The sequence below is a fragment of the Phacochoerus africanus genome, chromosome 1 (genome assembly GCF_016906955.1).
Source record: "Phacochoerus africanus isolate WHEZ1 chromosome 1, ROS_Pafr_v1, whole genome shotgun sequence".
Classification (NCBI taxonomy): domain Eukaryota; kingdom Metazoa; phylum Chordata; class Mammalia; order Artiodactyla; family Suidae; genus Phacochoerus; species Phacochoerus africanus.
This window is the reverse complement of record NC_062544.1, coordinates 127,997,205-128,019,261: the sequence shown is the minus strand read 5'-3', so window position 1 is coordinate 128,019,261 and position 22,057 is coordinate 127,997,205. Positions and strand designations below refer to the sequence as shown.

Here is a 22,057-nt window from a genome sequence, read left to right as displayed (position 1 = left end):
ACCTAAAAAGTTGTCACCAAAAGAACAGAGAGATGTGTCAGAAGAGAAACAAATAGAAATAAAAGAGTGACAAACACAGGATTTCTTTCTGGATATAAAGATGTCTTTTCCTAAGTGGCAAAGTTCACGCATAACATAGCAAAGTCAAAAAAAAACCAACCTTTTTCAACATTCTTATCACTTAAGTGTCTTATAAAATTCAGTTTGTAATAAAATATTTTGCTGGGCTCTTCATTTTCTCAAAACATGAGGTGAACTAAAATCCTGGTGAAAATGTCTAACACGACTGGTTTCTTTAAAAATATGCTGCACTTCAGTTACCATTGTGGCTCGGTGGTAACAAACACGACCAGTAGTGAGGATTCATGTTCGATCCTGGCATTGCTCTGTGGGTTAAGGATCTGGCATTGCCCTGAGCTGTGGTGTAGGTTGCAGAAGCAGCTCAGATCCCATGTTGCTGTGAATCAACCCCTAGTCTGGGAACTTCCATATGCCATGGATTCCGCCCTAAAAAGGGGGGAAAAAAATTGCTGCACTTCATTCTAATTTTCTCTTTAATCTTAGGAGAGGGTTCAGAGAGATACTTGTTATCTACTGCTAAATTTTAATCAATAAGTTAATTACTCTTTTAATCTATTTGGCTACTTTGCATCCATTGATTCTCTAACTCTTCTTTCATCAGAATTCTTATCGTCTGAGAATAAAATGACCAGATTCAATCTGCTTATCTAGTAAATCGTGAATCACGAGTTACTAATTGCTTCTGTGGATTTCAAACTTTTTATCACAAATATTTAAATTCAAGAGGCTGAAAAATAAGTCAACAGGAATAAGAGTAAGAAAACCCATCAATGTTTAGTTACATATCAACATATTTAGGATTTAGACAAAAATTTAAGGAATGCTTATAATTTTACATCAAGCCAGCATCAAGTGAATTAGAAGGAAAGCTACCAAAATTTTTTTTTTCTTTTGCCTGAGATTTGTTGTACTTATGATCTTTTACCAAAAAGGTTATCAGGCAAAGTATTAGTTTCAGTATTTATGTTAACTTACACTGAAAACCCTAAGCACAAGGCAAAATCCAAAGAAAGAGAACATAACCCAGATAACAAGCAGCCTCACCACAGCATAACAATTTATTGAAACCTTAACATCACATAGAGAAAATCTAAGCTTTGACCTTAATTTAAAAATATAAGAAGTGCTGGCAGGCTATAGACAAGTGCCTAATTAGTGCCCTGAAATTCCTATGGCAGGTGAAAAAAATAAGATTACAGGCTATCAAACCTTATTTCTCCAAATAAGGCTTGCAAAACAGAGCAAAAAAGGTGGGGCAGCAGGGCGGGGGCAGGGGGCAGGGCAGTGTCACTGCTGCTCAACGACAGGACAAAACCAAACCACCTGTCTAGTTTAAGAAAATCATCATAGGCCTCTGGCCTAAACCACAACTAAGAAGATGCAGGCAGAACATTAACATGGCTTCTCAGGGAACATTCCTCCCTGACCTACTGGGTTTTCTCTACAACAAGGTGGCCACCAGTGACTCGAACCACCTTGATACAGAGCAGCTTCTGCCTCGTGTGATACCTGCCTTCTTCCCTATCCATGATTCATTTTCCCAGCAGTGTTCCTTGTCCCTCTACACTAATGGCAGGGCTGACTTGGTAAAATACACATTTCAATTTCATCTTGCTAGTCTGCGAACATTCCCATAGCCCTTAGGATGAAAAGCAAAACCACAGCAGAGCCTTTAAGGCTCTAGAAGTTCCAGCCCCCCATCTACCTCTCCATCCTTAACTCTACCATTAGCCCTTTGCTGGGTACCTTCTTGCCACCTTTATCTTTCCTTTCCTTCAAGTCGTCTGATCTTCCCCATTTCTAGCACTGTATACAGATGCTCCCTAGCAGTCTAGGTTTAGACCCTCATGTCTCCACACACTGATCAGAATTTTAATTCTGTCAATGAGCATTTGACCATTTCTTCAAAGTCTGTATGTCCCATGTGGCTCTAAGATCCGTACCTGTTTTGTTCACTGATATGTTCCCAGCACCAGTACGTAGTAGTACACGGTAACTACAGTACTATTTGAAGAATACATAAATTGATGACTATAACAAAGGGTTACTAATCATATTTTAGAAGGTCCTACAAAGCAGCCTAAGAAAGGCATACCAAATGTTTTAAATATTGCAAAACACAGGAATTCCTATTGCGGCTCATCCAGTTAAGAATCCGACTAGCATCCATGAGGGTGTGGGTTCAATCCCTGGCCTTGCTCAGTGGGTTAAGGATCCAGCGTTGTCATGAGCTGCAGTGTAGGACATGGCTCGGATCTGGCGTTGCCATGGCTGTGGTATAGGCCAGCAGCTATAGCTCCAATTCAATCCCTCACCTGGGAACTTCCTAAAAAAAAAAAAAAAAAAAAAAACTGGAGTTCCCGTCGTGGCTCAGTGGTTAACGATTCCGACTAGGAACCATGAGGTTGCAGGTTCGATCCCTGGCCTTGCTCAGTGGGTTAAGGATCCGGTGTTGCTGTGAGCTGTGGTGTGGGTTGCAGACACGGCTCGGATCCCACGGATCCCACATTGCTGTGGCTCTGGCGTAGGCCGGCATCTACAGTGCTCCAATTGGACCCCTAGCCTGGGATCCTCCATATGCCATGGGAGCGGACCAAGAAATGGCAACAAGACAAAAAACAAAAACAAAACTGAAAAACACAGGACCAACCAATTCTCAAAATAAAAAATAAACAGCCAAAAAATTATGAAAATATCCTTCCCCATAAATGATCAAATAAAAACAAAATTTAAAATTTATTTTAAAATTAGAACATTTTCAGAGTTGCCTGGTGATTCAGCAGGTTAAGGATTTAGTGTTGTCACCGCCATGGCTCTGGTTACTGCTGTGGTGCAGGTTCAATCCCTGGCCCAGGAACTTTCACATACCGTGGTCACAATCAAAAAATAAATAAAATAAAATAACATTCTCTAACATCATACACAAAAGTAAACTCAAAATGAATTAAAGACCTAAATCTAAGACAGGACACTATATTTTAGAAGAAAATATAGGCAGAACACTCCTTGACATAAAGCACAGCAATATCTTTTTGGATCCACTTCCTAGGGTAATGAAAATAAAAACAAAAATAAACAAATGGGACTTAACTGAACTTACAAGTTTTTGCACAGCAAAGGAAACCATAAACAAAACAAAAAGTCAACCCAGAGAAAAGGAGAAAATATTGGCAAATGGAGCAACTCATAAGGGATTAATCTCCAAAATAGAAAAAAAAAAAAAAAAAAAACTGTCAAAAAATGGGCAGGAGCTCTAAAGACCCATTTCTCTAAAGATGACATAAAAAAGGCCAAAAAGCATATGAAAAGATGCTCAACATCACTAGTTACTAGAGAAATGCAAATCCAAACAATAGTGAGTTATCACCTTATACCAGTCATAATGGCCGTCATCAAAAAGTCTACAAACAACCTATCCTCCCAGTCAGAATTTAAGGCTACTTTCTTCACTCCCCCAATTGTTCACATTTCACTTCTGATACCACAACATCTCACATTAAGATCTTTCAGAGTAGAAGCCAGGATAGTCACTTGGTCCTACTAAGTATCGAACCCAGTGCCTGTGTTGGAACAGGGCTGCTGCACTTGTTATTGGTTTGAATCACATGGGAATGTGAAGAAATGATGAGAGAACACTTTATGAAAAGAGCCAACATTCAGAAAATAAACCTAGCAAATCACTCTTTGGTTGTCCCTGCTGCAGTGTGCTAGAGCACACTATGACAAGTGAAAGCCAGTGCTGTCTGCTGCTATACTTCCTGGCATTCCACAGCTCCACTCACAGCTCTGTGGTATAGTCAGGGTAATTTCTCCAGAAATTCTCTGCCTATCATCACCTCCTGACAGAAAAGACCATGTAGGATCAGTTTTGTTTAGTGAGGCTATTCTCAGGAATGCAATAATGGTTCCAGAATTTGATTTCCATTTCTCCAGATATTCTTCCAGATTAAACGTTGCGTAAGACTACAGCTTTGACATCAGACATGCAGACCTGGCTTCAATCTCAACTTGGTCTCCCCAAAAAAGCTATTTACCCTAGGTAAGCCCCCATTTCTTCATGCATGAAATAGGGAAAATAATAGTGCCTATATGTCACAGAGTTTTTGAGAACTGAGGGACAATAAATGAGAACTAAATACAATCACATAAGCCTGTTATATGCTTAGCAAAAAGCCTGCCCTATCAATAAATGAGTTATTATTTTTAGTATTCTATTACTATCAATAAATGAGTTATTATTTTTAGTATTCTATTACTATCAATATCCTTCAAGTTTGCTGATGCCTGTTTCTGACAAGCCAATATTAAAAATCATAAAAATGGAGTTCCTGTTGTGTACTCAGTGGGTTAAGAACCCAATGAATAGTGTCCATGAGGATGCAGGTTGGATCCCTGGCCTCCTCAGTGGGTTAAGGATCCAGCCTTCCGTGGTGCAGGTCACAGGCATAGCTCAGGATCTGGTGTTGCTGTGGCCATGGTGTAGGCCAGCAGTTTCAGCTCCGATTCAACCCCTAGCCTGGGAACTTCCATGTGCCACAGATGTGGCCCTAAAAAGAAAATAAATAAATAAACAAGAAGCTTCTTATTAAGAAAAAATAAAATAAAATCTAAAAAGTCAAGTCTTTGCTAAGCAATAATGAATTAAAAGCTCTCTACAAATTCTGCTGCCTAAACAAGAATCACCCACAAATTCACTCAACAGAAAGCCAAATCACACAATGTGTAGCAGGAAAGATTCAGCATCAAACTCAAAAACCTGAGAAATACTACTGTTCAAACTTCTTTCTAACAGTTGGATGTGAACTTATGGGTTAATTTTTTTAAAATAGAATAGGAGGGGGAAAAAAAAGCAGAAGATGAAATTGTAACCATGATTTCTGCTCTGAAAAAAACTGGGCAAAAACAGGATGCAGGGCTCAGTAAATGGTTACTTTTTAATCACCATTTGCAATTACATAGTTAATTTTTGTTTTATTTTTTGTTAAATATTTGCTCCTACTTGAGTGCACACCCCTGAGGGCAAGGACCATATCTTTGAGGCACTCTTCCCAAGTACCAAAGCAAAGGCTCTTAAGTCTTGTTAAACAGGTAAAGGATGCTTGATTTGTGGACATGGAAAAACTGTGGGTGCAACTTTTATCTTCCCTCTATTTGGCATTTTGTTAATGTTACTCAAACTCTGTATCACCCAGCCACAGAAATCAGAGAAACAAAAGAAGTAAAAGATATCCAAACTGGAAGAGAAGAGGTAAAATTGTCACTGTATGCAGATGACATGATACTATATACAGAAAACCCTACAGACTCAACCCAAAAACTCCTCAAACTGATCAACAAATCCAGCAAAGTAGCAGAATACAAGATTAATATTCAGAAATCAGTCATGTTTCTGTATACTAACAATGAAATATTAGAAAAGGAATACAAAAATACAATACCTTTTAAAATCGCACCCCCAAAAATTAAATACCTGGGAATAAACCTAGTCCAAGGAGGTGACTTACATGCTGAGAACCATTAAACATTAATCAAGAAATTAAAGAGGATTCAAAGAGATGGAAAGATATTCCATGCTCCTGGGTTAAAAAAAATTAATAGTGTAAAAATGGCCATACTACCCAAAGCAATCTACAGATTCAATGCAAGCCCTATCAAATTACCCAAGACATTTTTCACAGAACTAGAACAAACAATCCAAAAACTTATATGAAAGACCCAGAATTGGCAGACTTCAGGCAATATTACAAAGCCACAGTAATCAAGACAGTGTGGTGCTGGTACCAAAACAGAAATACAGACCAATGGAACAGAATAGAGAACCCAGAAATAAACCCAGACGCCTACAGTCAATTAATCTTTGACAAAGGAGCTAAGAATATAAAATGGGGAAGAGAGTCTTTTCAGCAAGTCATGCTGGGAAAACTGGACAGACATATAAATTAATGAAACTGGAACACACCTTCACACCATGCACAAAAATAAACTCAAAATGGCTGAAAGACTTAAATGTAAGACAAGACACCATCAAACTCCTAGAAGAGAACACAGGCAAAACATTCTCTTGACATCAACCTAACAAATGTTTTCTCAGGTAAATCTCCCAAAGCATCAGAAATAAAAGCAAAAATGTAACAATGGGACCTAATCAAACTGACAAGGTTTTGCACAGCAAAGGAAACCAAAAAGAAAACAAAAAGACAACTTACAGAATGGGAGAAAATAGTGTCAAATGATGCAACTCACAATGGCTTCATCTCTAAAATACACAAATTTATAGACTCAACATTAAAAAAAAAACAACCCAATTGAAAAATGGGCAAAAAACCTGAATAGACATTTCTCCAAGGAAAGTATACAGATGACCAATAAGCACAGGAAAAAATGCTCAACATCACCGATTATCAGAGAAATGCAAATCAAAACTACTATGAGGTACCACCTCACACCAGTCAGAATGGCCATCATTCATAAGTCCACAAATAACAACTGCTAGAGGGGGTGTGGAGAAAAGGGAACCCTCCTGCACTGTTGGTAGGAATGTAAATTGCTACAACCACTATGGAAAACAGTATGGAGATACCTCAGAAAACTATACATAGAACTACCATATGACCCAGCAATTCCACTCCTGGGCATATTCCAGACAAAACTTTCCTTGAAAAAGATACATGCACCCACATGTTCACTGCAGCACTATTCCCAATAGCCAAGACATGGAAACAACCTAAATGTCCACCGACAGATGAATGGATTAAGATGTGCCATCTGTACACAATGGAATACCACTGCCATAAAAAAAAGAACAAAATAATGCCATTCGCAGCAACATGGATGGAACTAGAGGCTCTAACACTAAGTGAAGTAAGTTAAAAAGGGAAAGACAACTACCATATGATATCACATATTTGTGCCCAAATGAACAAATGAACCTTTCCACAGAAAAGAAAATCATGGACTTGGCAAATGAGGCAAAAGACCTCATGTGGGCACAAATGAACCTTTCCACAGAAAAGAAACTCATGGACTTGGAAAACAGACTTGTGGTTGCCACGGGGGAGGAGGTGGGAGAGAGAGGGATGGGCTGGGAATCTAGGGTTAAGAGATGCAAACTATTGCTTTTGGAATGGATAAGCAATGAGACACTGCTGTATAGCACTGGGAACTGTATCTAGTCAGTTATGATGGAGCATGATTGTAGGAGAAAATGTCCCAATAAAAATGTAGAAAGGAGAGACCCCGGCCATGATGACTAAGCAAAGTCTAGCCAACTGCCCCAACCAGTCCTCCCCCATGCATCTGCTTCTGTAAATTTGTTTCCGCATCTACTACCTTGCCTGACGTCACTCCGGTCCAACTAGCCAAGCATGGACCCGGAAGACGTAGCCCATAAAAGCCTTGGGAAACCCTTCTTCCGGCTCAGACTCTGGAGAGCGATCTCCTCTGAGCCCGCTGGCGTAATAAACCTGAGTTCTCCACCTCTCCGAGTGCTCACTTGGTTTCTCTCCCGGTAAAAGAGCTGATCCACAGCAGCCACAGAGTTGCTGGAGCTGGTATGCTACAGCCACAGGGCTGTCGCCAGAGCTGATACGCTGCAGCACAGGGCTGCTGGGCAGCTGCCATAACATGATAATGTGAGAAAAAAATAATGTATATATATATATATATGTGTGTGTGTGTGACTGGGTCACTTTGTTGTACAGTAGAAAACTGACAGAACACTGTAAACCAGCTATAATGGAAAACAATAAAAATCATTTAAAATTTAGAAAGGGTTTAATCAAAAAAAAGTTTCCGTCAAAGAAAAAAAGGAATATGAGATAGAGAATGCATATACATACGTATGACCAGTCACTTTGCTGTAGAGCAGAAATTGACACAACATTGTAAACCAACTATATGTTAATAAAACAAAAAAAAATTAATAAAAATAAAACTTATATTTGAACACACAGCATTTGGTTTGGAAGTGATAACAAAAGCATATTAACAAGTCATTTAAAGCTAAATTATTAGTTGCTAAAATGTTCTCAGGACTCCCTCTTATACTGAAAGAAAAATGCAAAAAAGTAGTCCCATCTACTGGTACTTGAAATGCAAAAGAAATGTCTCCATCACAGCAGTAGCTCTCAACTGTGATCCCAGATGAAGCACAATTCACAACCCCTTATAGATTTGGAAAAAATGCTTCATCATCAAATACTAACTTCCCTGGACTCCAGAAAAGAGACTAGGAGACTGCCCTCCAGCAGGTAAAAGCATGGGGCAGAAAAAAATGCAACAGAGCTTAAACATCATTCTTTTCTTCTGTTTTCTCACTCCACCTAAGAAGCTCTGGCAACATAATCCATGCCAGTGCCCTCAAGTCCCTCCCATTCAGCAGAAATGCAGGTCCAGTGAGAAAACATGCGCATCACAAAGAAGCTTTTTCAGAATCCTCTCACTAAAGTAAGACAACAACCACAAATGACAATAAACAACCACTGCAAGCAGTCCCTGCTTTACAGAGCACAGACAAGCATGAATCACAGTTACCCACAAGGAACACAAGTCCCCTTAGACTGCAGTTCGATCACAGTGATCACAGTGACATTTCACAAAAACGGATCTCTGAAAGAGGGAACTGGCCAACAAAGATGAAAAGTGCAGCAAATAAATGACAGGTGGTTAACACTGAAATTCGAAAAGGATTTAGAAAAGAACTCGCTGGCCATGGGAACATTGATGCTACTATCCTTCAAGAGAAACTAGTTATGCAGCAGAGGAAATGAGTGAAGGTGAACTTATCACCGTACATAAGAAGAGTGGCTCTGACAACCAGGATGAAGATGTCCCAGAGGAGGTTGTGCTGCAAAAATCTCCACATTAAAGGAACTCTGAAAGGTATTTCACAACACTGAAGGCACACAGGACAACACGTTGGAAGCTGACCCAAACTTTAGAAAGCAGTATGACACCTGGCCAAGGCACTAAAAAGACATTTGTTCTGTATCTTAATTTTCATGACTTACAAATTGCTTCTTTTTTTAACAAAGAAATACAATCTTAATGTTTTAAGTTACAATGTCCTAAATGTTGGTTTCATTATTTGTATTTGTTTCACTATACATTTACAATCAACAGTAAGAGATTTCACAGCATGATGCAGTGAGTTAGAAGCTGAATGCAGCAGCTTGGGTTGCTGCTGCGGAGGCGCTGAATGCAGCAGCTTGGGTTGCTGCTGCGGAGGCAAAGGTTCAATCCCCCGTAAGTGTCATGTAAGCATGTAAGTCACGGCTGTAGCTCCGACTCAATCCCTGGTCCGTGAATTTCTATAGGCCACAGATGTGGCCATTAAAAAAAGAAAAAAAAAAAAAAAGAACCAGTAAGAGAATCCAAAACATTGATAAGAATTTTTAAAGGTCATTAAGTAACAGAGCTTTCCTACCAATTACTAAGACCACTTTGCATGATTTCCACTTGGATGTTCTTTTTTTTTTTTTTTTGGTCTTTTTGCTATTTCTTTGGGCCGCTCCCTCGGCATATGGGGTTCCCAGGCTAGGGGTCTAATTGAAGCTGTAGCTGCCAGCCTACGCCAGAGCCACAGCAACTCGGGATCCAAGCCGTGTCTGCAACCTACACCACAGCTCATGGCAACGCCAGATCGTTAACCCACTGAGCAAGGTCAGGGATCGAAACAGCAACCTCATGGTTCCTAGTCAGATTTGGATTCGTTAACCACTGTGCCACAACAGGAAGTCTGGATGTTCATTTTTACAGCACCCCATCACACGCAAAGACTGCCTGTACTTTACACTGCAAAACACTGACATTTGCCAAAGTTCTTTCACTTATAACCTAGGACTGGTAAGAAGTAACTGAGACAAGGATGCTTTTGGTTTCATTCAGGTAACAAGCCAGATGAATTACAAGGTCAATGAAATAGTTAAGTACTGAAGGGGAGAAAAGAGGCAGGAAGGAAAAGAGATAAAGGGGAAAGAATGGTTTGGAGGGGGTTGTTTTGGTGGTATTGTTGTTTTGCATTTAAGAAAAAAGGCTACCATCAAAATCATTTTGTATAATCTTGTAGAATTTCAATAAAGACTTTTTTTTTTGTCTTTTAGGGCCACATCCATGGAACATGGAGTTTCCCAGGCTATGGGTCGAATTGGAACTATAGCCGCTGGCCTACACCACAGCCACAGCAACGCAGGATCTGAGCTGCACCTGGGACCCACACCACAGCTCACTGAAACGCCAGATCCCCAACCCACTGAGCAAGAGGCCAGAGATCAAACCCGCATCCTCATGGATGCTAGCCAGGTTCGCTAACTGCTGAGCCATGACAGAAACTCCAGACTTTTTTTTTTTTTATGAATGAAATAATGCCGGCCTTTGTACCCCAAGATTCTGCATCCTTGGATTCAAACAACTGCAGAATGAAAATAAATGCTGGAGTTCCCATTGTGGCTCAGTGGGTTAACAACTCGACTAGCATCCGTGAAGACGAAGGTTTGGTCCCCGGCCTCATTCGGTGTGTTAATGATCTGGTGTTGCCACAAGCTGCAGTGCAGGTAACAGATGAGACTTGGAGCCAGCATTGCTGCAGCTCTAATTAGCCCCCTAGCCCAGGAACTTCCACATGCTGTGGGTGTGGACCTAATAAAGGAAAGGAAAAAAAAAAAAAGAAAGAAAAGAAAAAAGAAAAGGAAATATTTGCAAAAAAATTTCCAGAAAGTCCCCAGAAGCAAAACCTCCATTTGCTGCATGAAAGCAACTACATGCAACATTTACATTATACTTACAAATATTTACATGGTATTTACATTGTATTAAGTATGATTTAGAAATGAATTACAGCAGACAGGAGGATGTACAAAGGTATGTGCAAATACTACACCATTTTATGAAAGGGACTTGAGCATGTGTGGATTTTGGTATCTACAGGGTCCTGGTACCAATCCCCTCCTTGGATACCCAGGGATGAATGTAATATTTCTATACAGTTGTTTGTTTGTTTTTGCCTTTTAGGTCCACACCTGCAGCATATGGAGGTTCCCAGGTTAGGGGTGGAATTGAAGCTACAGCTCTCGGCCTATGCCACAACCACAGCAACTCAGGATCCAACCCAGGCCTATGACATACACCATGGCTCATAGCAATGCTGGATCCTTAACCCACTGAGCAAGGCCAGGGATCAAACCCAAGTCCTCATGGACACTATTCGAGTTCATTACTGCTGAGCCACAACAGGGACTCCTTATAGTTTTAATTAGGCATGAACAGACGTATTTATATACAGTATTGTATTTCTTTTTTTTTCCTACTCTCATAAGCATTTTCCATGTTACTATTATAGCACATACATCATAAGCACTACTGCCAATGGCCCCTGAAAAGTCCATAAAATTCATCTAATCATCATTTACCTAACCCTTCCTCTTTTATTTCACGTTTAAGTAGCATCCTAGTATCTTCACTAAGTTAAATGTTATGAACACCTTTAGGTCACTAATACTTCAAGCTACTCTCCTAAAGCAAGCACCAGTCAATATACTCTTCGAAGTTTTTTTTTAGCTTTTATTATAGTTGATTTACATTGTTCTATCAATTTCTGCTGTACGGCAAAGTGACCCAGTCATACATCTATACCTACTCTCTTTCTCATAGCATCTTTCATCATGTTCCATCACAAGTGATTGGACATAGTTCCATGAGGACCTCATAGTCTGTCCAATCTAAACTTAACAGTTTGCATCTGTTAACTCCTGAAGCTTTCTTTCTGAATAACCTGCTCTGTGCTCCAAATGAAAACTCACATACCAGAGGCTCTCCCCATAGAAACTTCAGGAAGGAAACAGTTAAATATCTGTACTCACCAGGCTCAGTACTCCTAAGGTTATCTCACTTTATCCCAAGAAATTTCAAGATTTCAGCCAACATCTGAAGTTTCATTCATTCATCCAACAAGTAGCACTGAGCTGACTGTTAATGAAGTGTCAGCCACTGGTCACAGAGTGGCAAGCAAAACAGAACTCCCTCTGGGAAGCTCAGCCCACCTCAAAGAAGCTCCCAACCTTAAAAAGGGCACTCCATCCTGGAATGCTTTGATAAGAAGACCTTCTAATGGCTTTCACTATGCTACAAATAAAATCCAAATTCCTTTCCACAGCCCAAGACTCACCTCAGCTGTATTTCTCTACCTCTCTGACAGCATCCCCCACCACATTACCTTTCCCCACTAGGCCTCAAGCAAGTTCACATTCTGAACTCTTTCCACCTGAGGATTTTCTCACCTGCTGCTCCCTCTGAACTTTCCCCTCTGCTCATTAAAATCTCTTGCCCCTCATGTTTTAGGTCTTAGCTTAAATGTCAACACCTCAGGGCCTTCCTCAGTCATTCAATCCAAAGTAGGTTCTCAAGATTATTCTCTCTTTATCCTAACTAGTACCCTACTACTTGCCATACAGGTTTGGTTTGTTTGCCACCAAATCCCCAAGGGCAATCACACTTCCCAAGAGGCAGAATATATGACAAATAAACTGCATGCTAAATGAATAAAATGATTTGTCTGTAGCTGGAGTGATCTAACTTCCTTGAAACTCTACCCATTGATCCTAATTTGACCCTATGTAACTACGTTGAAAGAAAGAAGTCTGCATGTGTACCATTTCTTTTTTTTTGAGGAGGCACCCATGGGATGTGAAAATGCTGGGGCCAGAGATGGAACCTGGACCACCACAGTGATCACCCCCTGTGCCACAAAAGAACTATTTACCGTTCTTTAATGATTATTTTTCCTGTTTTTTAGGGTCACATGTTCGGCATATGGAGGTTCCCAGGCTAGGGCTCAAATCAGAGCTGCAGCTGCCAGCCTATGCCACAGCCACACAGGATCCAAGACTCCTCTGGGACCTACACTGCAGCTCATGGCAACGCCAGATACTTAACCCACTGAGGCAGGCCAGGGATTGAACCCTAGTCCTTATGGATACTAGTCGGATTCATTACCACAGAATTGCCACAAAAAGAACTCCAATAAAATAAACCTTAAATAAAATTTAAAACCATTGTTCTTTTGTTAACACTGACACTCGCCTGTTTTTAGCAACTGCCAGACAGTTTCAAGGAGCTTCAGTGAGCAGTAAAGGGCATGGAATCCCATGTTACACTGCCTGAGCTCCAACACTTACATACACCAAAGGATCTTACTTGTGTGACTTTGGACAAATTAACTCATATACTATTCCTCACTCTCCTCATCTGGAAAACTAGGATAAGATTTCAATGGTTTGTCAGAGTTAAATGAAATGACGTATGTAAAGAGCTTACCCCAGTTCCCAGCAGAGCGACTGTCACAAGTACTACCAGCTTAACAGGAAAATGCCTTCAAAGTAATGCACTTCTAATACCTAGTTTATACAAATCCGAGCAAATCTAGATTTAAAACCATCATTCCACAAGCCTGGGTAACATACCCCTTCCACATCTTTCCCTAACACTCTGAAACTAACCCTCAAATCATTTATGATAACAATCATTTCACTATTCTGCCTCCACCACCCGGGAAGATCTATTTTGGTCACCATGTTATCTTCAACACCTGCAAAAACACTTCATAATTAAATGAAGAAATTCCTCTAGATCTCCATTTCTCAGAAGTTTTGAAAAGGCATGTTATCTTCTGCCTCTGCCCACTCCCCTAGAATGAAAACACAAGCAGCCAATTTCTGTCTGGTTCACTTCTGTGTCCAGTATGCCCTACTGGACCTGTTGTAAGAACGGTTTCAAAATATTAAAGGATTTCTTTTTGGGTTTTGAAGTTAAGATACGTTTAATCTCGTTTTCTAAGGAATTACACACCACTGACTTGCTGGCTCCACAGCACAGCTATTTGTTCTTATCAGTATACCCAAAGCCTAGAAGAACGCTTGGAAGTAGAATAAGTAGATTAATTATGTACTGGATGAATGGATCCGTCATTTTCCAAAACTGAAAAAAGATACAGCGAAATATATCTACCCCCACCCCACTCCCGCCCCACCCCGTCTCTTTCTGGCATAGGGGTAGGAAATATAGAACCGTGACACGAGGCCCAGTGTGGCCCGGGAACCGCGTGCTTCCTCCCACAACCGGTGACCGGGGACGATTCAGCGCGCAAAACCGGAAGAAGGTGCTAGAGCAGAGCAGTCACCACGGGCTCCAGCACAGGACTCCCGCACTCTGAGCGCCCCTCCCTACCGCCCCGTACTCACCACCAGCGAGGCTGTGAACCCAGGTTGGTCCATGGCCCCAAAGACTCAGTCAGGCCTATAATTCAAAGCTGAGCAGAGGCAGGTCGCGGCCCGCGGCACTGGGAGCCGCCATGTTGGGGGCGGGGCGTGTAACGCAGGCCCTTCAGTGGCCACGTGAGACAGAACCACAACAACTACACGTGCAACTGGGGAAGCTGGGCCGAAGGGGAACCAGGAAGGAGGGGAGGAGCCTGGAAAGTGTGGTGGAGCCAAATCTCGCGACTCTTCTCTGCCTCCATTTCGTAACGCTTCTGAGTAGGCTAGATAGAGGAACTCTCGCGAGCCAATGAGCGTGGGCAAGGCGCACGGAACCGTCCAGTGAGAGCATAGTGAAGCCACAGTGTAAACCCAAAAGAGGCGTGGCCACAGTGGGAGGCGGGGCCGTGGAGCAGCCGGACTAGTTTCAAGTGAAAGGCCAGTCGTTTCTAGTGTATTTTTTAATTTTGGCTTTACCTCTTCGTTTAATCTATAGAAATTTTGTTTGAATTGCCATTAAACAGACTCGTTATCAGGAAATTATTAAATATAGAAAAATGTTTCAAAAGTTTCCTTGCACAGCTAAAAATTATCATCTAAGGGCAGTTTTGCACTTAAAATTATGTACTTTGCGTTATTTACTTGTTCATCTTGCTCGCTGTGATACCAGTTGCACACCTCGAAGATCACTTTATTTAAGTACTTAATAAAAGACTTCTCGAAGTAGACCTGCCTTTACATTTATTAAATACTTTCTAAGTTTCCTTCTATTAAGGGCCACCTATGTCTCAGATGTGATGCTTCAATACAACCACTTTATAAGATAAGCACCATTACCATCCTTATTTTACAGAAGCTCTGATGCTCCAAAGAGGTTCAGTAGCCAACCCAATCTTTAAGTTTTACCTAATGTCCTTGTCATCTTTCTTTAAAACACCTGCAACTGCCTTAGCACACTCTTTGTCTGCTTTTCTTCAATCTGTTCTTCATACCACTACTAGAATCTTCTAGTTGCTATTCTCTTCTAGTTGAGATGATCTAGAAGTGATGAGCAGAATACTTTTACGGTTTAAATTCTGAACCCCAAGGAATCTGGAAGTGGCTTACGTGAGTGGTTCTGGTATTGACCAGGATTTATGGATTTTTTTAATCAAAAATTGATAAGAGGCCAGCAAGAAACTTGGTAGGCTTTATTAGCACTGTGCTATAGCATGAGGCAGTGTAAACAAGTAACAGGTGCCCTTGCTTGCTGGGGAAGTCAGGGTGGAACTGGCCCCTTATGTGGGGTGAGGGTAGGGGCAGGTCCAGGGGCCAGGCCTGAGAGATGGCTTGGGTAGTTTGGTGGTGGTTTGTGCAAGGTTCATGGGACATACCCTGCTTTTGCTCCTGACTCCTGAGAAGTGGCAATTGGTTTTGGTCTTCTTGTATCTTGTTCATAATTTGCCAAAGTTGCTCATGCATACAGTTATTTTTAGTCCCTTATAGTTTCTTTGTTATCTTGTTACTCTAGAAGAGGTTTGTCCAGGTGCAACCACTGCAGCAAAGTGTCCCAAGTCCCAACCTGTCTCAGTTCAGTCTCGGGGTCTCTCTGATGAGGTTGCAGTCAAGGCATCAACTCTCGGGCTTTATCTAAAGAAGTGATTTCGTCTGGAAGATCCACCTCCCAAATGGCTTATTTCCATGGCTGCCAAATTAGTACTAGCTATTGGCAGGTGGTCTCCGTTCTTCATCACAGAGACCCCTCCATAGGGTTGCTTGAGTGATCTCATGATGTGGCAGCTGGTTTCCTCAGAGTCCGTGATCTAAGAGAGAGCAAGACGTAAATGTTATGTTCCATTATACAAAGGTAAAAGCTTCATCAGGTATTCTCACTAGAAACCCTTCAGGAAATACAAATATTACAAACATGACCTGGGGCCTCCTTTTCATGAAATGCTAATGGAAAGATCCATTATCATTTGTACATGCCTTCTAAATGGCGTATTTCAATGCATTCTCATTGTCACCACATTGCAGACAGTAAATATTCGCAAATCTTCTATTGTAAAATATATAGAAAATCAGGTAAGTACTAGTTTGCACTAGATGTGTGAAATTATTATATTGTCTTTCTCAAATCTACCACTGTAGGCCAAGTTTACTTTTAAACAAATTCTGAAATATTAGTAATTCTTATAAAAATTAGCAGGAGGTCAAAAACAATACATCAAAAGCCAAATTAGGTCCAGATTAGGGGAAATAAAGGACATATTCTTGAGCCAGAACTAGACCCAAGCTTCAAGTTACCATTACTGATCTAATTGAAAAATAAAGTAATAGAATTATTTTCAACTAAAATATTCATTGAAGTATCTTAACCCATCTGCAAAGGATAGCAAATGTATATAGTGGAAAGGAAATCCAATGTAAAATGTAAAAGTCCTTTTTTTTTTTTTTTTTTTTTAGGGCTGTACCTGCAGCATATGGAAGTTCCCAGGCTACAGGTCGAATCAGAACTCCAGCTGCCAGCCTATACCACAGCCACAGCAACACAGGATTCCAGCTGTATCTTCGATCTACACCACAGTTCACAGCAACACCAGACACCGGATGCTTAACCCACTGAGCAAGGCCAGGGAATGAACCCACATCCTCATGGATACTAGTCCAGTTTGTTACCACGAAGCCACAACAGGAACTCTTAAAAGTCCTGTTTTAGTGGATATTCTTCTTTTAAGTAATAAATACCAAGATGATACTTGTCATGTAGATTTGTGTTTCCATTTCAAATCAATGAGAGAAAAAAACCGTCCTTGCAATAAATGGCTTTGAGACAGATAACTAAAAGAAAATTATGGGAGTTCCCGTCGTGGCGCAGTGGTTAACGAATCTGACTAGGAACCTCGAGGTTGCAGGTTTGGTCCCTGCCCTTGCTCAGTGGGTTAACAATCCGGCTTTGCTGTGAGCTGTGGTGTAGGTTGCAGACGTGGCTCAGATCCCATGTTGCTGTGGCTCTGGTGTAGGCCAGCGGCTACAGCTCCGATTCGACCCCTAGCCTGGGAACCTCCATATGCCGCAGGAGCGGCCCAAAGAAATAGCAAAAAGACAAAAAAAAAAAAAAGAAAAGAAAAGAAAATTATGATTCATCCCTGTCTCTCACCCTACCTCCAAAAATAGTTCCCAATGGATTAATATTCTCTCTTAACATAATTCAACATTAAAATCCTAGGAGAAAAAGATAAATATTTTACTATTCTTGAGGTAAATAAAAGGTTTATTTACAAAATTTTTTAAACTAGAAAAAATATTTGCAGCACATATGAAAAAATGAGTCTTATGGAAACAACCCAAATGTCCATCAACAGACAATTGGATTAGGAAGATGTGGTATATACTACTTTTTTATGGCTGAATACTACTCAGCCATAAAAAAGAATGAAATAATGCCATTTGCAGCAACATGGATGGAACTAGAGACTCTCATCCTGAGTGAAGTCAGAGAGAGAAAGACAAATACCATAAGATATCACTTATATCTGGAATCTAATATAAGGCATAAATGAATCTTTCCACAGAAAAGAAAATCATGGACTTGGAGAATAGACTTGTGGTTGCCAAAGGGGAAAGGGAGGGAATGGGATGGTTTGGGAATTTGGGGTTAGTGGATGCAGACTATTGCCTTTGGAATGGATAGGCAATGAGATCCTGCTGTGTAGCACTAGGAACTGTATCTAGTCACTTGTGATGAAGCATGATAATGTGAGAAAAAAGAATCTATACATGTATGTGTAACTGGGTCACCATGCTCTACAGTAGAGAAAAAATCGTATTGGGGAAATAACTAGTAAAAAATAATAGTAGTAAAATGAAATAAAATAATAAAAACAAAAAATGAGTCTTGATACTAAATAGCTCTTATAAATTAATAAGAAAAAGACAAATACCAATTGAAAAAATAGGAAAAGTCATAAAGGAATAAAAATAAGTAGCTAATGAACATGGGAAAATAATTTAAATAACTTAGTAACATCAAGGTGAAAATTAAGGAGTTCCCATTTTGGTGCAGCAGAAACAAATCAGACTAGTATCCATGAGGATGCAGGTTCAATTCCTGGCCTCGTTCAGTGGGTTGGGTATCTGACATTGCCTTGAGCTGTGGTGTAGGTTGCAGACACTGCTTGATCCTCCTTTGCTGTGGCTGTGGTATAGGACGGCAGCTGTAGCTCCAAATTGACCCCTAGTGGTGGGAAACTCCATATGCCATGGGTACAGAGCTAAAAAAAAGAAAAAAGGTGAAAATTAAAACAACAGCAAAAGAACGTACACATGTGTATAACTAAGTCACTTTACTGTAAAGCAGAAATTAGCACAACATTGTAAATCAGCTATACTTTCTTTTTGGCCACACCTGAAGCATGCAGAAGTTCCTGGGCCAGGGACAGAACCCTTACCACTGTAGTGACCTGAGACACAGCAGTGACAATGCCAGATCCTTTAACTGCTAGGCCACCAGGGGAACTCTAAATCAACTATAATTAAAAAAAAAAAAAAAAAAAACTTTTAAGAGTTCCCACTGTGGCTCAGGGGTAACAAACCTGACTAGTATTCAAGAGGATGCAGGTTCAATCCCTGGCCCTGCTCAGTGGGTTAAGGATCCAGTATTGCTGTGAGCTTTGGTATAGATTGCAGACACGGTATAGGCTGGCAGCTGCAGCTCTGATTTGACACATCTAGCCTGGGAACTTCCATATGTCTCGGGTGTGGCCCTAAAAAAAAAAAAAAATGAAAAAACAAAAAAAACCCAGCATTTTAAAAAACTTATCAAATAGAAAAAGATTTTTCTGGGGGAGGTATCAAAGCAAGTTTTCTGGTAGTAATATAGGAAGATATATAAAAACCCTAAAAAAATGTTTTTCATCAATTATTCTACTTACTGCATTATATGCTAAGGAACTATTTTTTTAAGTCCATAGAAATATAACTATAAGGATGTTCATTTCACTGTTTCCCATAGCAAAATAAAAATTTTTATACAACCAAAATTGTTCATCATTGCATGATTGAGATCATTTGGGTGTAGTACTTCTACGTAGCTATTTAAAACTATGATGTAGGAGTTCCCTTGTTGCACAGTGGGTTAAGGATCCGGTATTGTCACTGCACTAGCCCACTGCTGTGGCATGGGTTCAATCCCGGGCCCAGGTATTTTCATATGCCCTGGGCACAAACCAAAATACAAACAAAACAAAACAAAACAAACAAAATCCATGATTAGAAGAACCTTTAATTATGTAGAAAGATGGTAAACATAAAAACAGTTGCACAAGAGTATTTGCATATGCTGGTTTTTCTCTTTATGCCACAGCATAACCATCTTCTACTTTCTCTACTTTGTTCTCTGTTCTTGGGAGCTGACCCCCTGGTTTCCAGTTGGGTTTGGCCAATGAAAGTCATGGGCAGATTGCAAGATGGCAGGAGAAAGAGATCAGGGCATTTCTTCTCTGCTCCTTTCCTCCCTCTACATGGTTCTGGCAGGTGTTAAGCCCTCCAAAATACTGTTCCTATGAAACAGTTTCCCCTCTTTGGCTCCCTTTCTCCTTCAAGTCTAGGGAGGATAATTGCTTCCCACTATTATAAGACCTGGCTGCCTCTTCATACCTTACTGATTTTCTTAACATTGCCTGTGGTTCTCTTGAAAATCTCGGTTGAATGCCCTATATTTACTGCTAGGACTCTAACAAAAGACACTATCATCCACTTTTTGTAAACATTTACACGAGTTATCTATTGCTGCATAACAAACTACCCTAACACTTAGCAGCTTAAAGCAACAAACATTTACTATCTCAGAGTTTCTCTGGGTCCAAAATCTGGAACTGGTCTACCTAGGCATAGCTGGTTCAAAGTCTCTCATGAAACTGCAGTCATAGCTCAAATAGAAATCCACCTCCAAGCTAACTCCTGTGGTTCCACAGAGGATGCTGGAGTGAAAGCCTCCTTCGGTTCCTTGCCACATGGGCTTCTCCATATAGGAGCTTGCAACATGGCCCTTGGCTTTGATCAGAGAGAGAACATCTAAGATAGAAGCCTAAATCTTCCATAACCTAATTACACTCAAGGGGAAGGGATTATACAAAGGCATGAATGTAAGGCAGCAGGAATCAATGCAAACAATCTTAGAGGCAAAATATGACTTACAAATAAATGGAATAAAATCTATATGATGACTGGTTATCTTTGGGTATATTAAAAATGATCTCTGTCTTGTTTTGCCATTTCTAATGAATAAACACTACTGCTGCAATGATTACCATAGTATATTGTTGCTGACCTATCTCCAGCTGACAGGCACCCACATGATATTGCCGAATTTCTTAGCTTTTTCCATGATTAAGTTGACATAAACACGCCTAGATTTTACAAAGCATAAACCAATTATCCCCCATAATTGGGTTTTGTTCAATAGTTGACCCAAGATGAAGCTCTGGCTAGGTTTCCAAAACATACGTAAAAATAATCAAGATGAAATTTGCTCGGATACTTTTTAACAATCTCTGGCAAAGATCTCCATGCTATTTGATGTGGAAATTCGCCTAAAGCCTTGTGCCTTGCGCATTTACTGCCCATCGGTTCGGTAAGCCCGTCACACTGAAATCTAACAGAGAAGTGCCCTTGCTGTAATTGCTCCCCTCGGTTGAAGTGGCAACTGATTATTATAGGTCACCCTTGTGACACTTACCTGACACAGATGACGACAGTAAATGTCTTTTCTCAGCCTCTGACTATTGTTATATTCAAGGGCAAATTGAACTTTTTTGTTCTCTGCAGCAGAGGAAATAATGAGAAAATAGAACCGAGGTTCATGATCTTCTCATTACAGAAATTTTAAACAAAAAAGTCCACCATTAAACCATAGTCTTCCGGCTAATCACAAATTAGAACATTTGTTATCCTTCAAATTAATTCCATCAGCAAGTGCTAACCACTTATTGTGTGTCCATAATGGCCTTTTCTCTATCTAAACATCTAACTGTCCCAACTTCTTTTTTTATCATGGTTCCATGATTCTTACAATCTGCTAAGTTTAGAAGACTCTCTCTTGTCCAATTTCTTTTTTATCCTTGATGTCCCAACAATTACCTAATCCTTCAGAGGACCGCCTTCTCTCCTTTCTGCAAAACACTTTGGTTTAGGCCTTCAAAAATCATAACTTGATGGAACCAGTCATAAAAACCTTATCCTGATTCGACATCACATTTCCAGTTCATCTGCACAGCTCTGCATTAGTGAGTTTATCTATCTATTTGTTTATTTATTTATTCATTCACTCACTTATTTTTGTCTTTTTAGGGCCACACCCATAACATATGGCGGTTCCCAGGCTAAGGATCAAGTTGGAGCTGCAGCTGCTGGCCTACGCCACAGCCACAGCCATGCCAGATCCTTAACCCACTGAGTGAAGCCAGGAATCGAACCTGCATCCTCATGGATACTGGTCAGATTTGTTTCTGCTGAGCCACAATGGGAATGCCTGTGTGAGTTTAAAAAAAAAAATTTTTTTTTAATTTAAAAAAAGGAACCATTTTATAGTGGCCCTATGTAGATGACTATTTCCCTATTTACTTTCTCACTTAATCCAAAAGGCCACTCTGTGACTTAGGCATTATAGTCAAGTCTGGACTCCTGGTTTCTGAAAGGAAAACAACAAAACCCAAAAGGAGGTCACTGAAACTTTGAAAGACAGTTTGGCA

At 40.3% G+C, this 22,057-nt stretch overlaps 1 protein-coding gene across 4 annotated transcripts in view; it reads right to left on the bottom strand.

The window, feature by feature from the left end:
• The window catches only part of SLC25A26 (solute carrier family 25 member 26), a 165,233-nt gene extending 150,663 nt beyond the window's left edge, over positions 1–14,570 (bottom strand). For 2 of the 4 annotated variants that reach the window (XM_047778859.1, XM_047778877.1), the window contains exon 1: positions 14,313–14,567. In XM_047778859.1, the coding sequence (XP_047634815.1) occupies positions 14,313–14,345 (33 nt within the window). In that variant the 5' untranslated portion in view covers positions 14,346–14,567. Of the gene's footprint in view, positions 1–14,312 lie in introns of all 4 variants that reach the window. The other 2 variants (XM_047778888.1, XM_047778866.1) reach the window with 2 other exon arrangements.
• Positions 14,571–22,057: the final 7,487 nt, after the last annotated feature.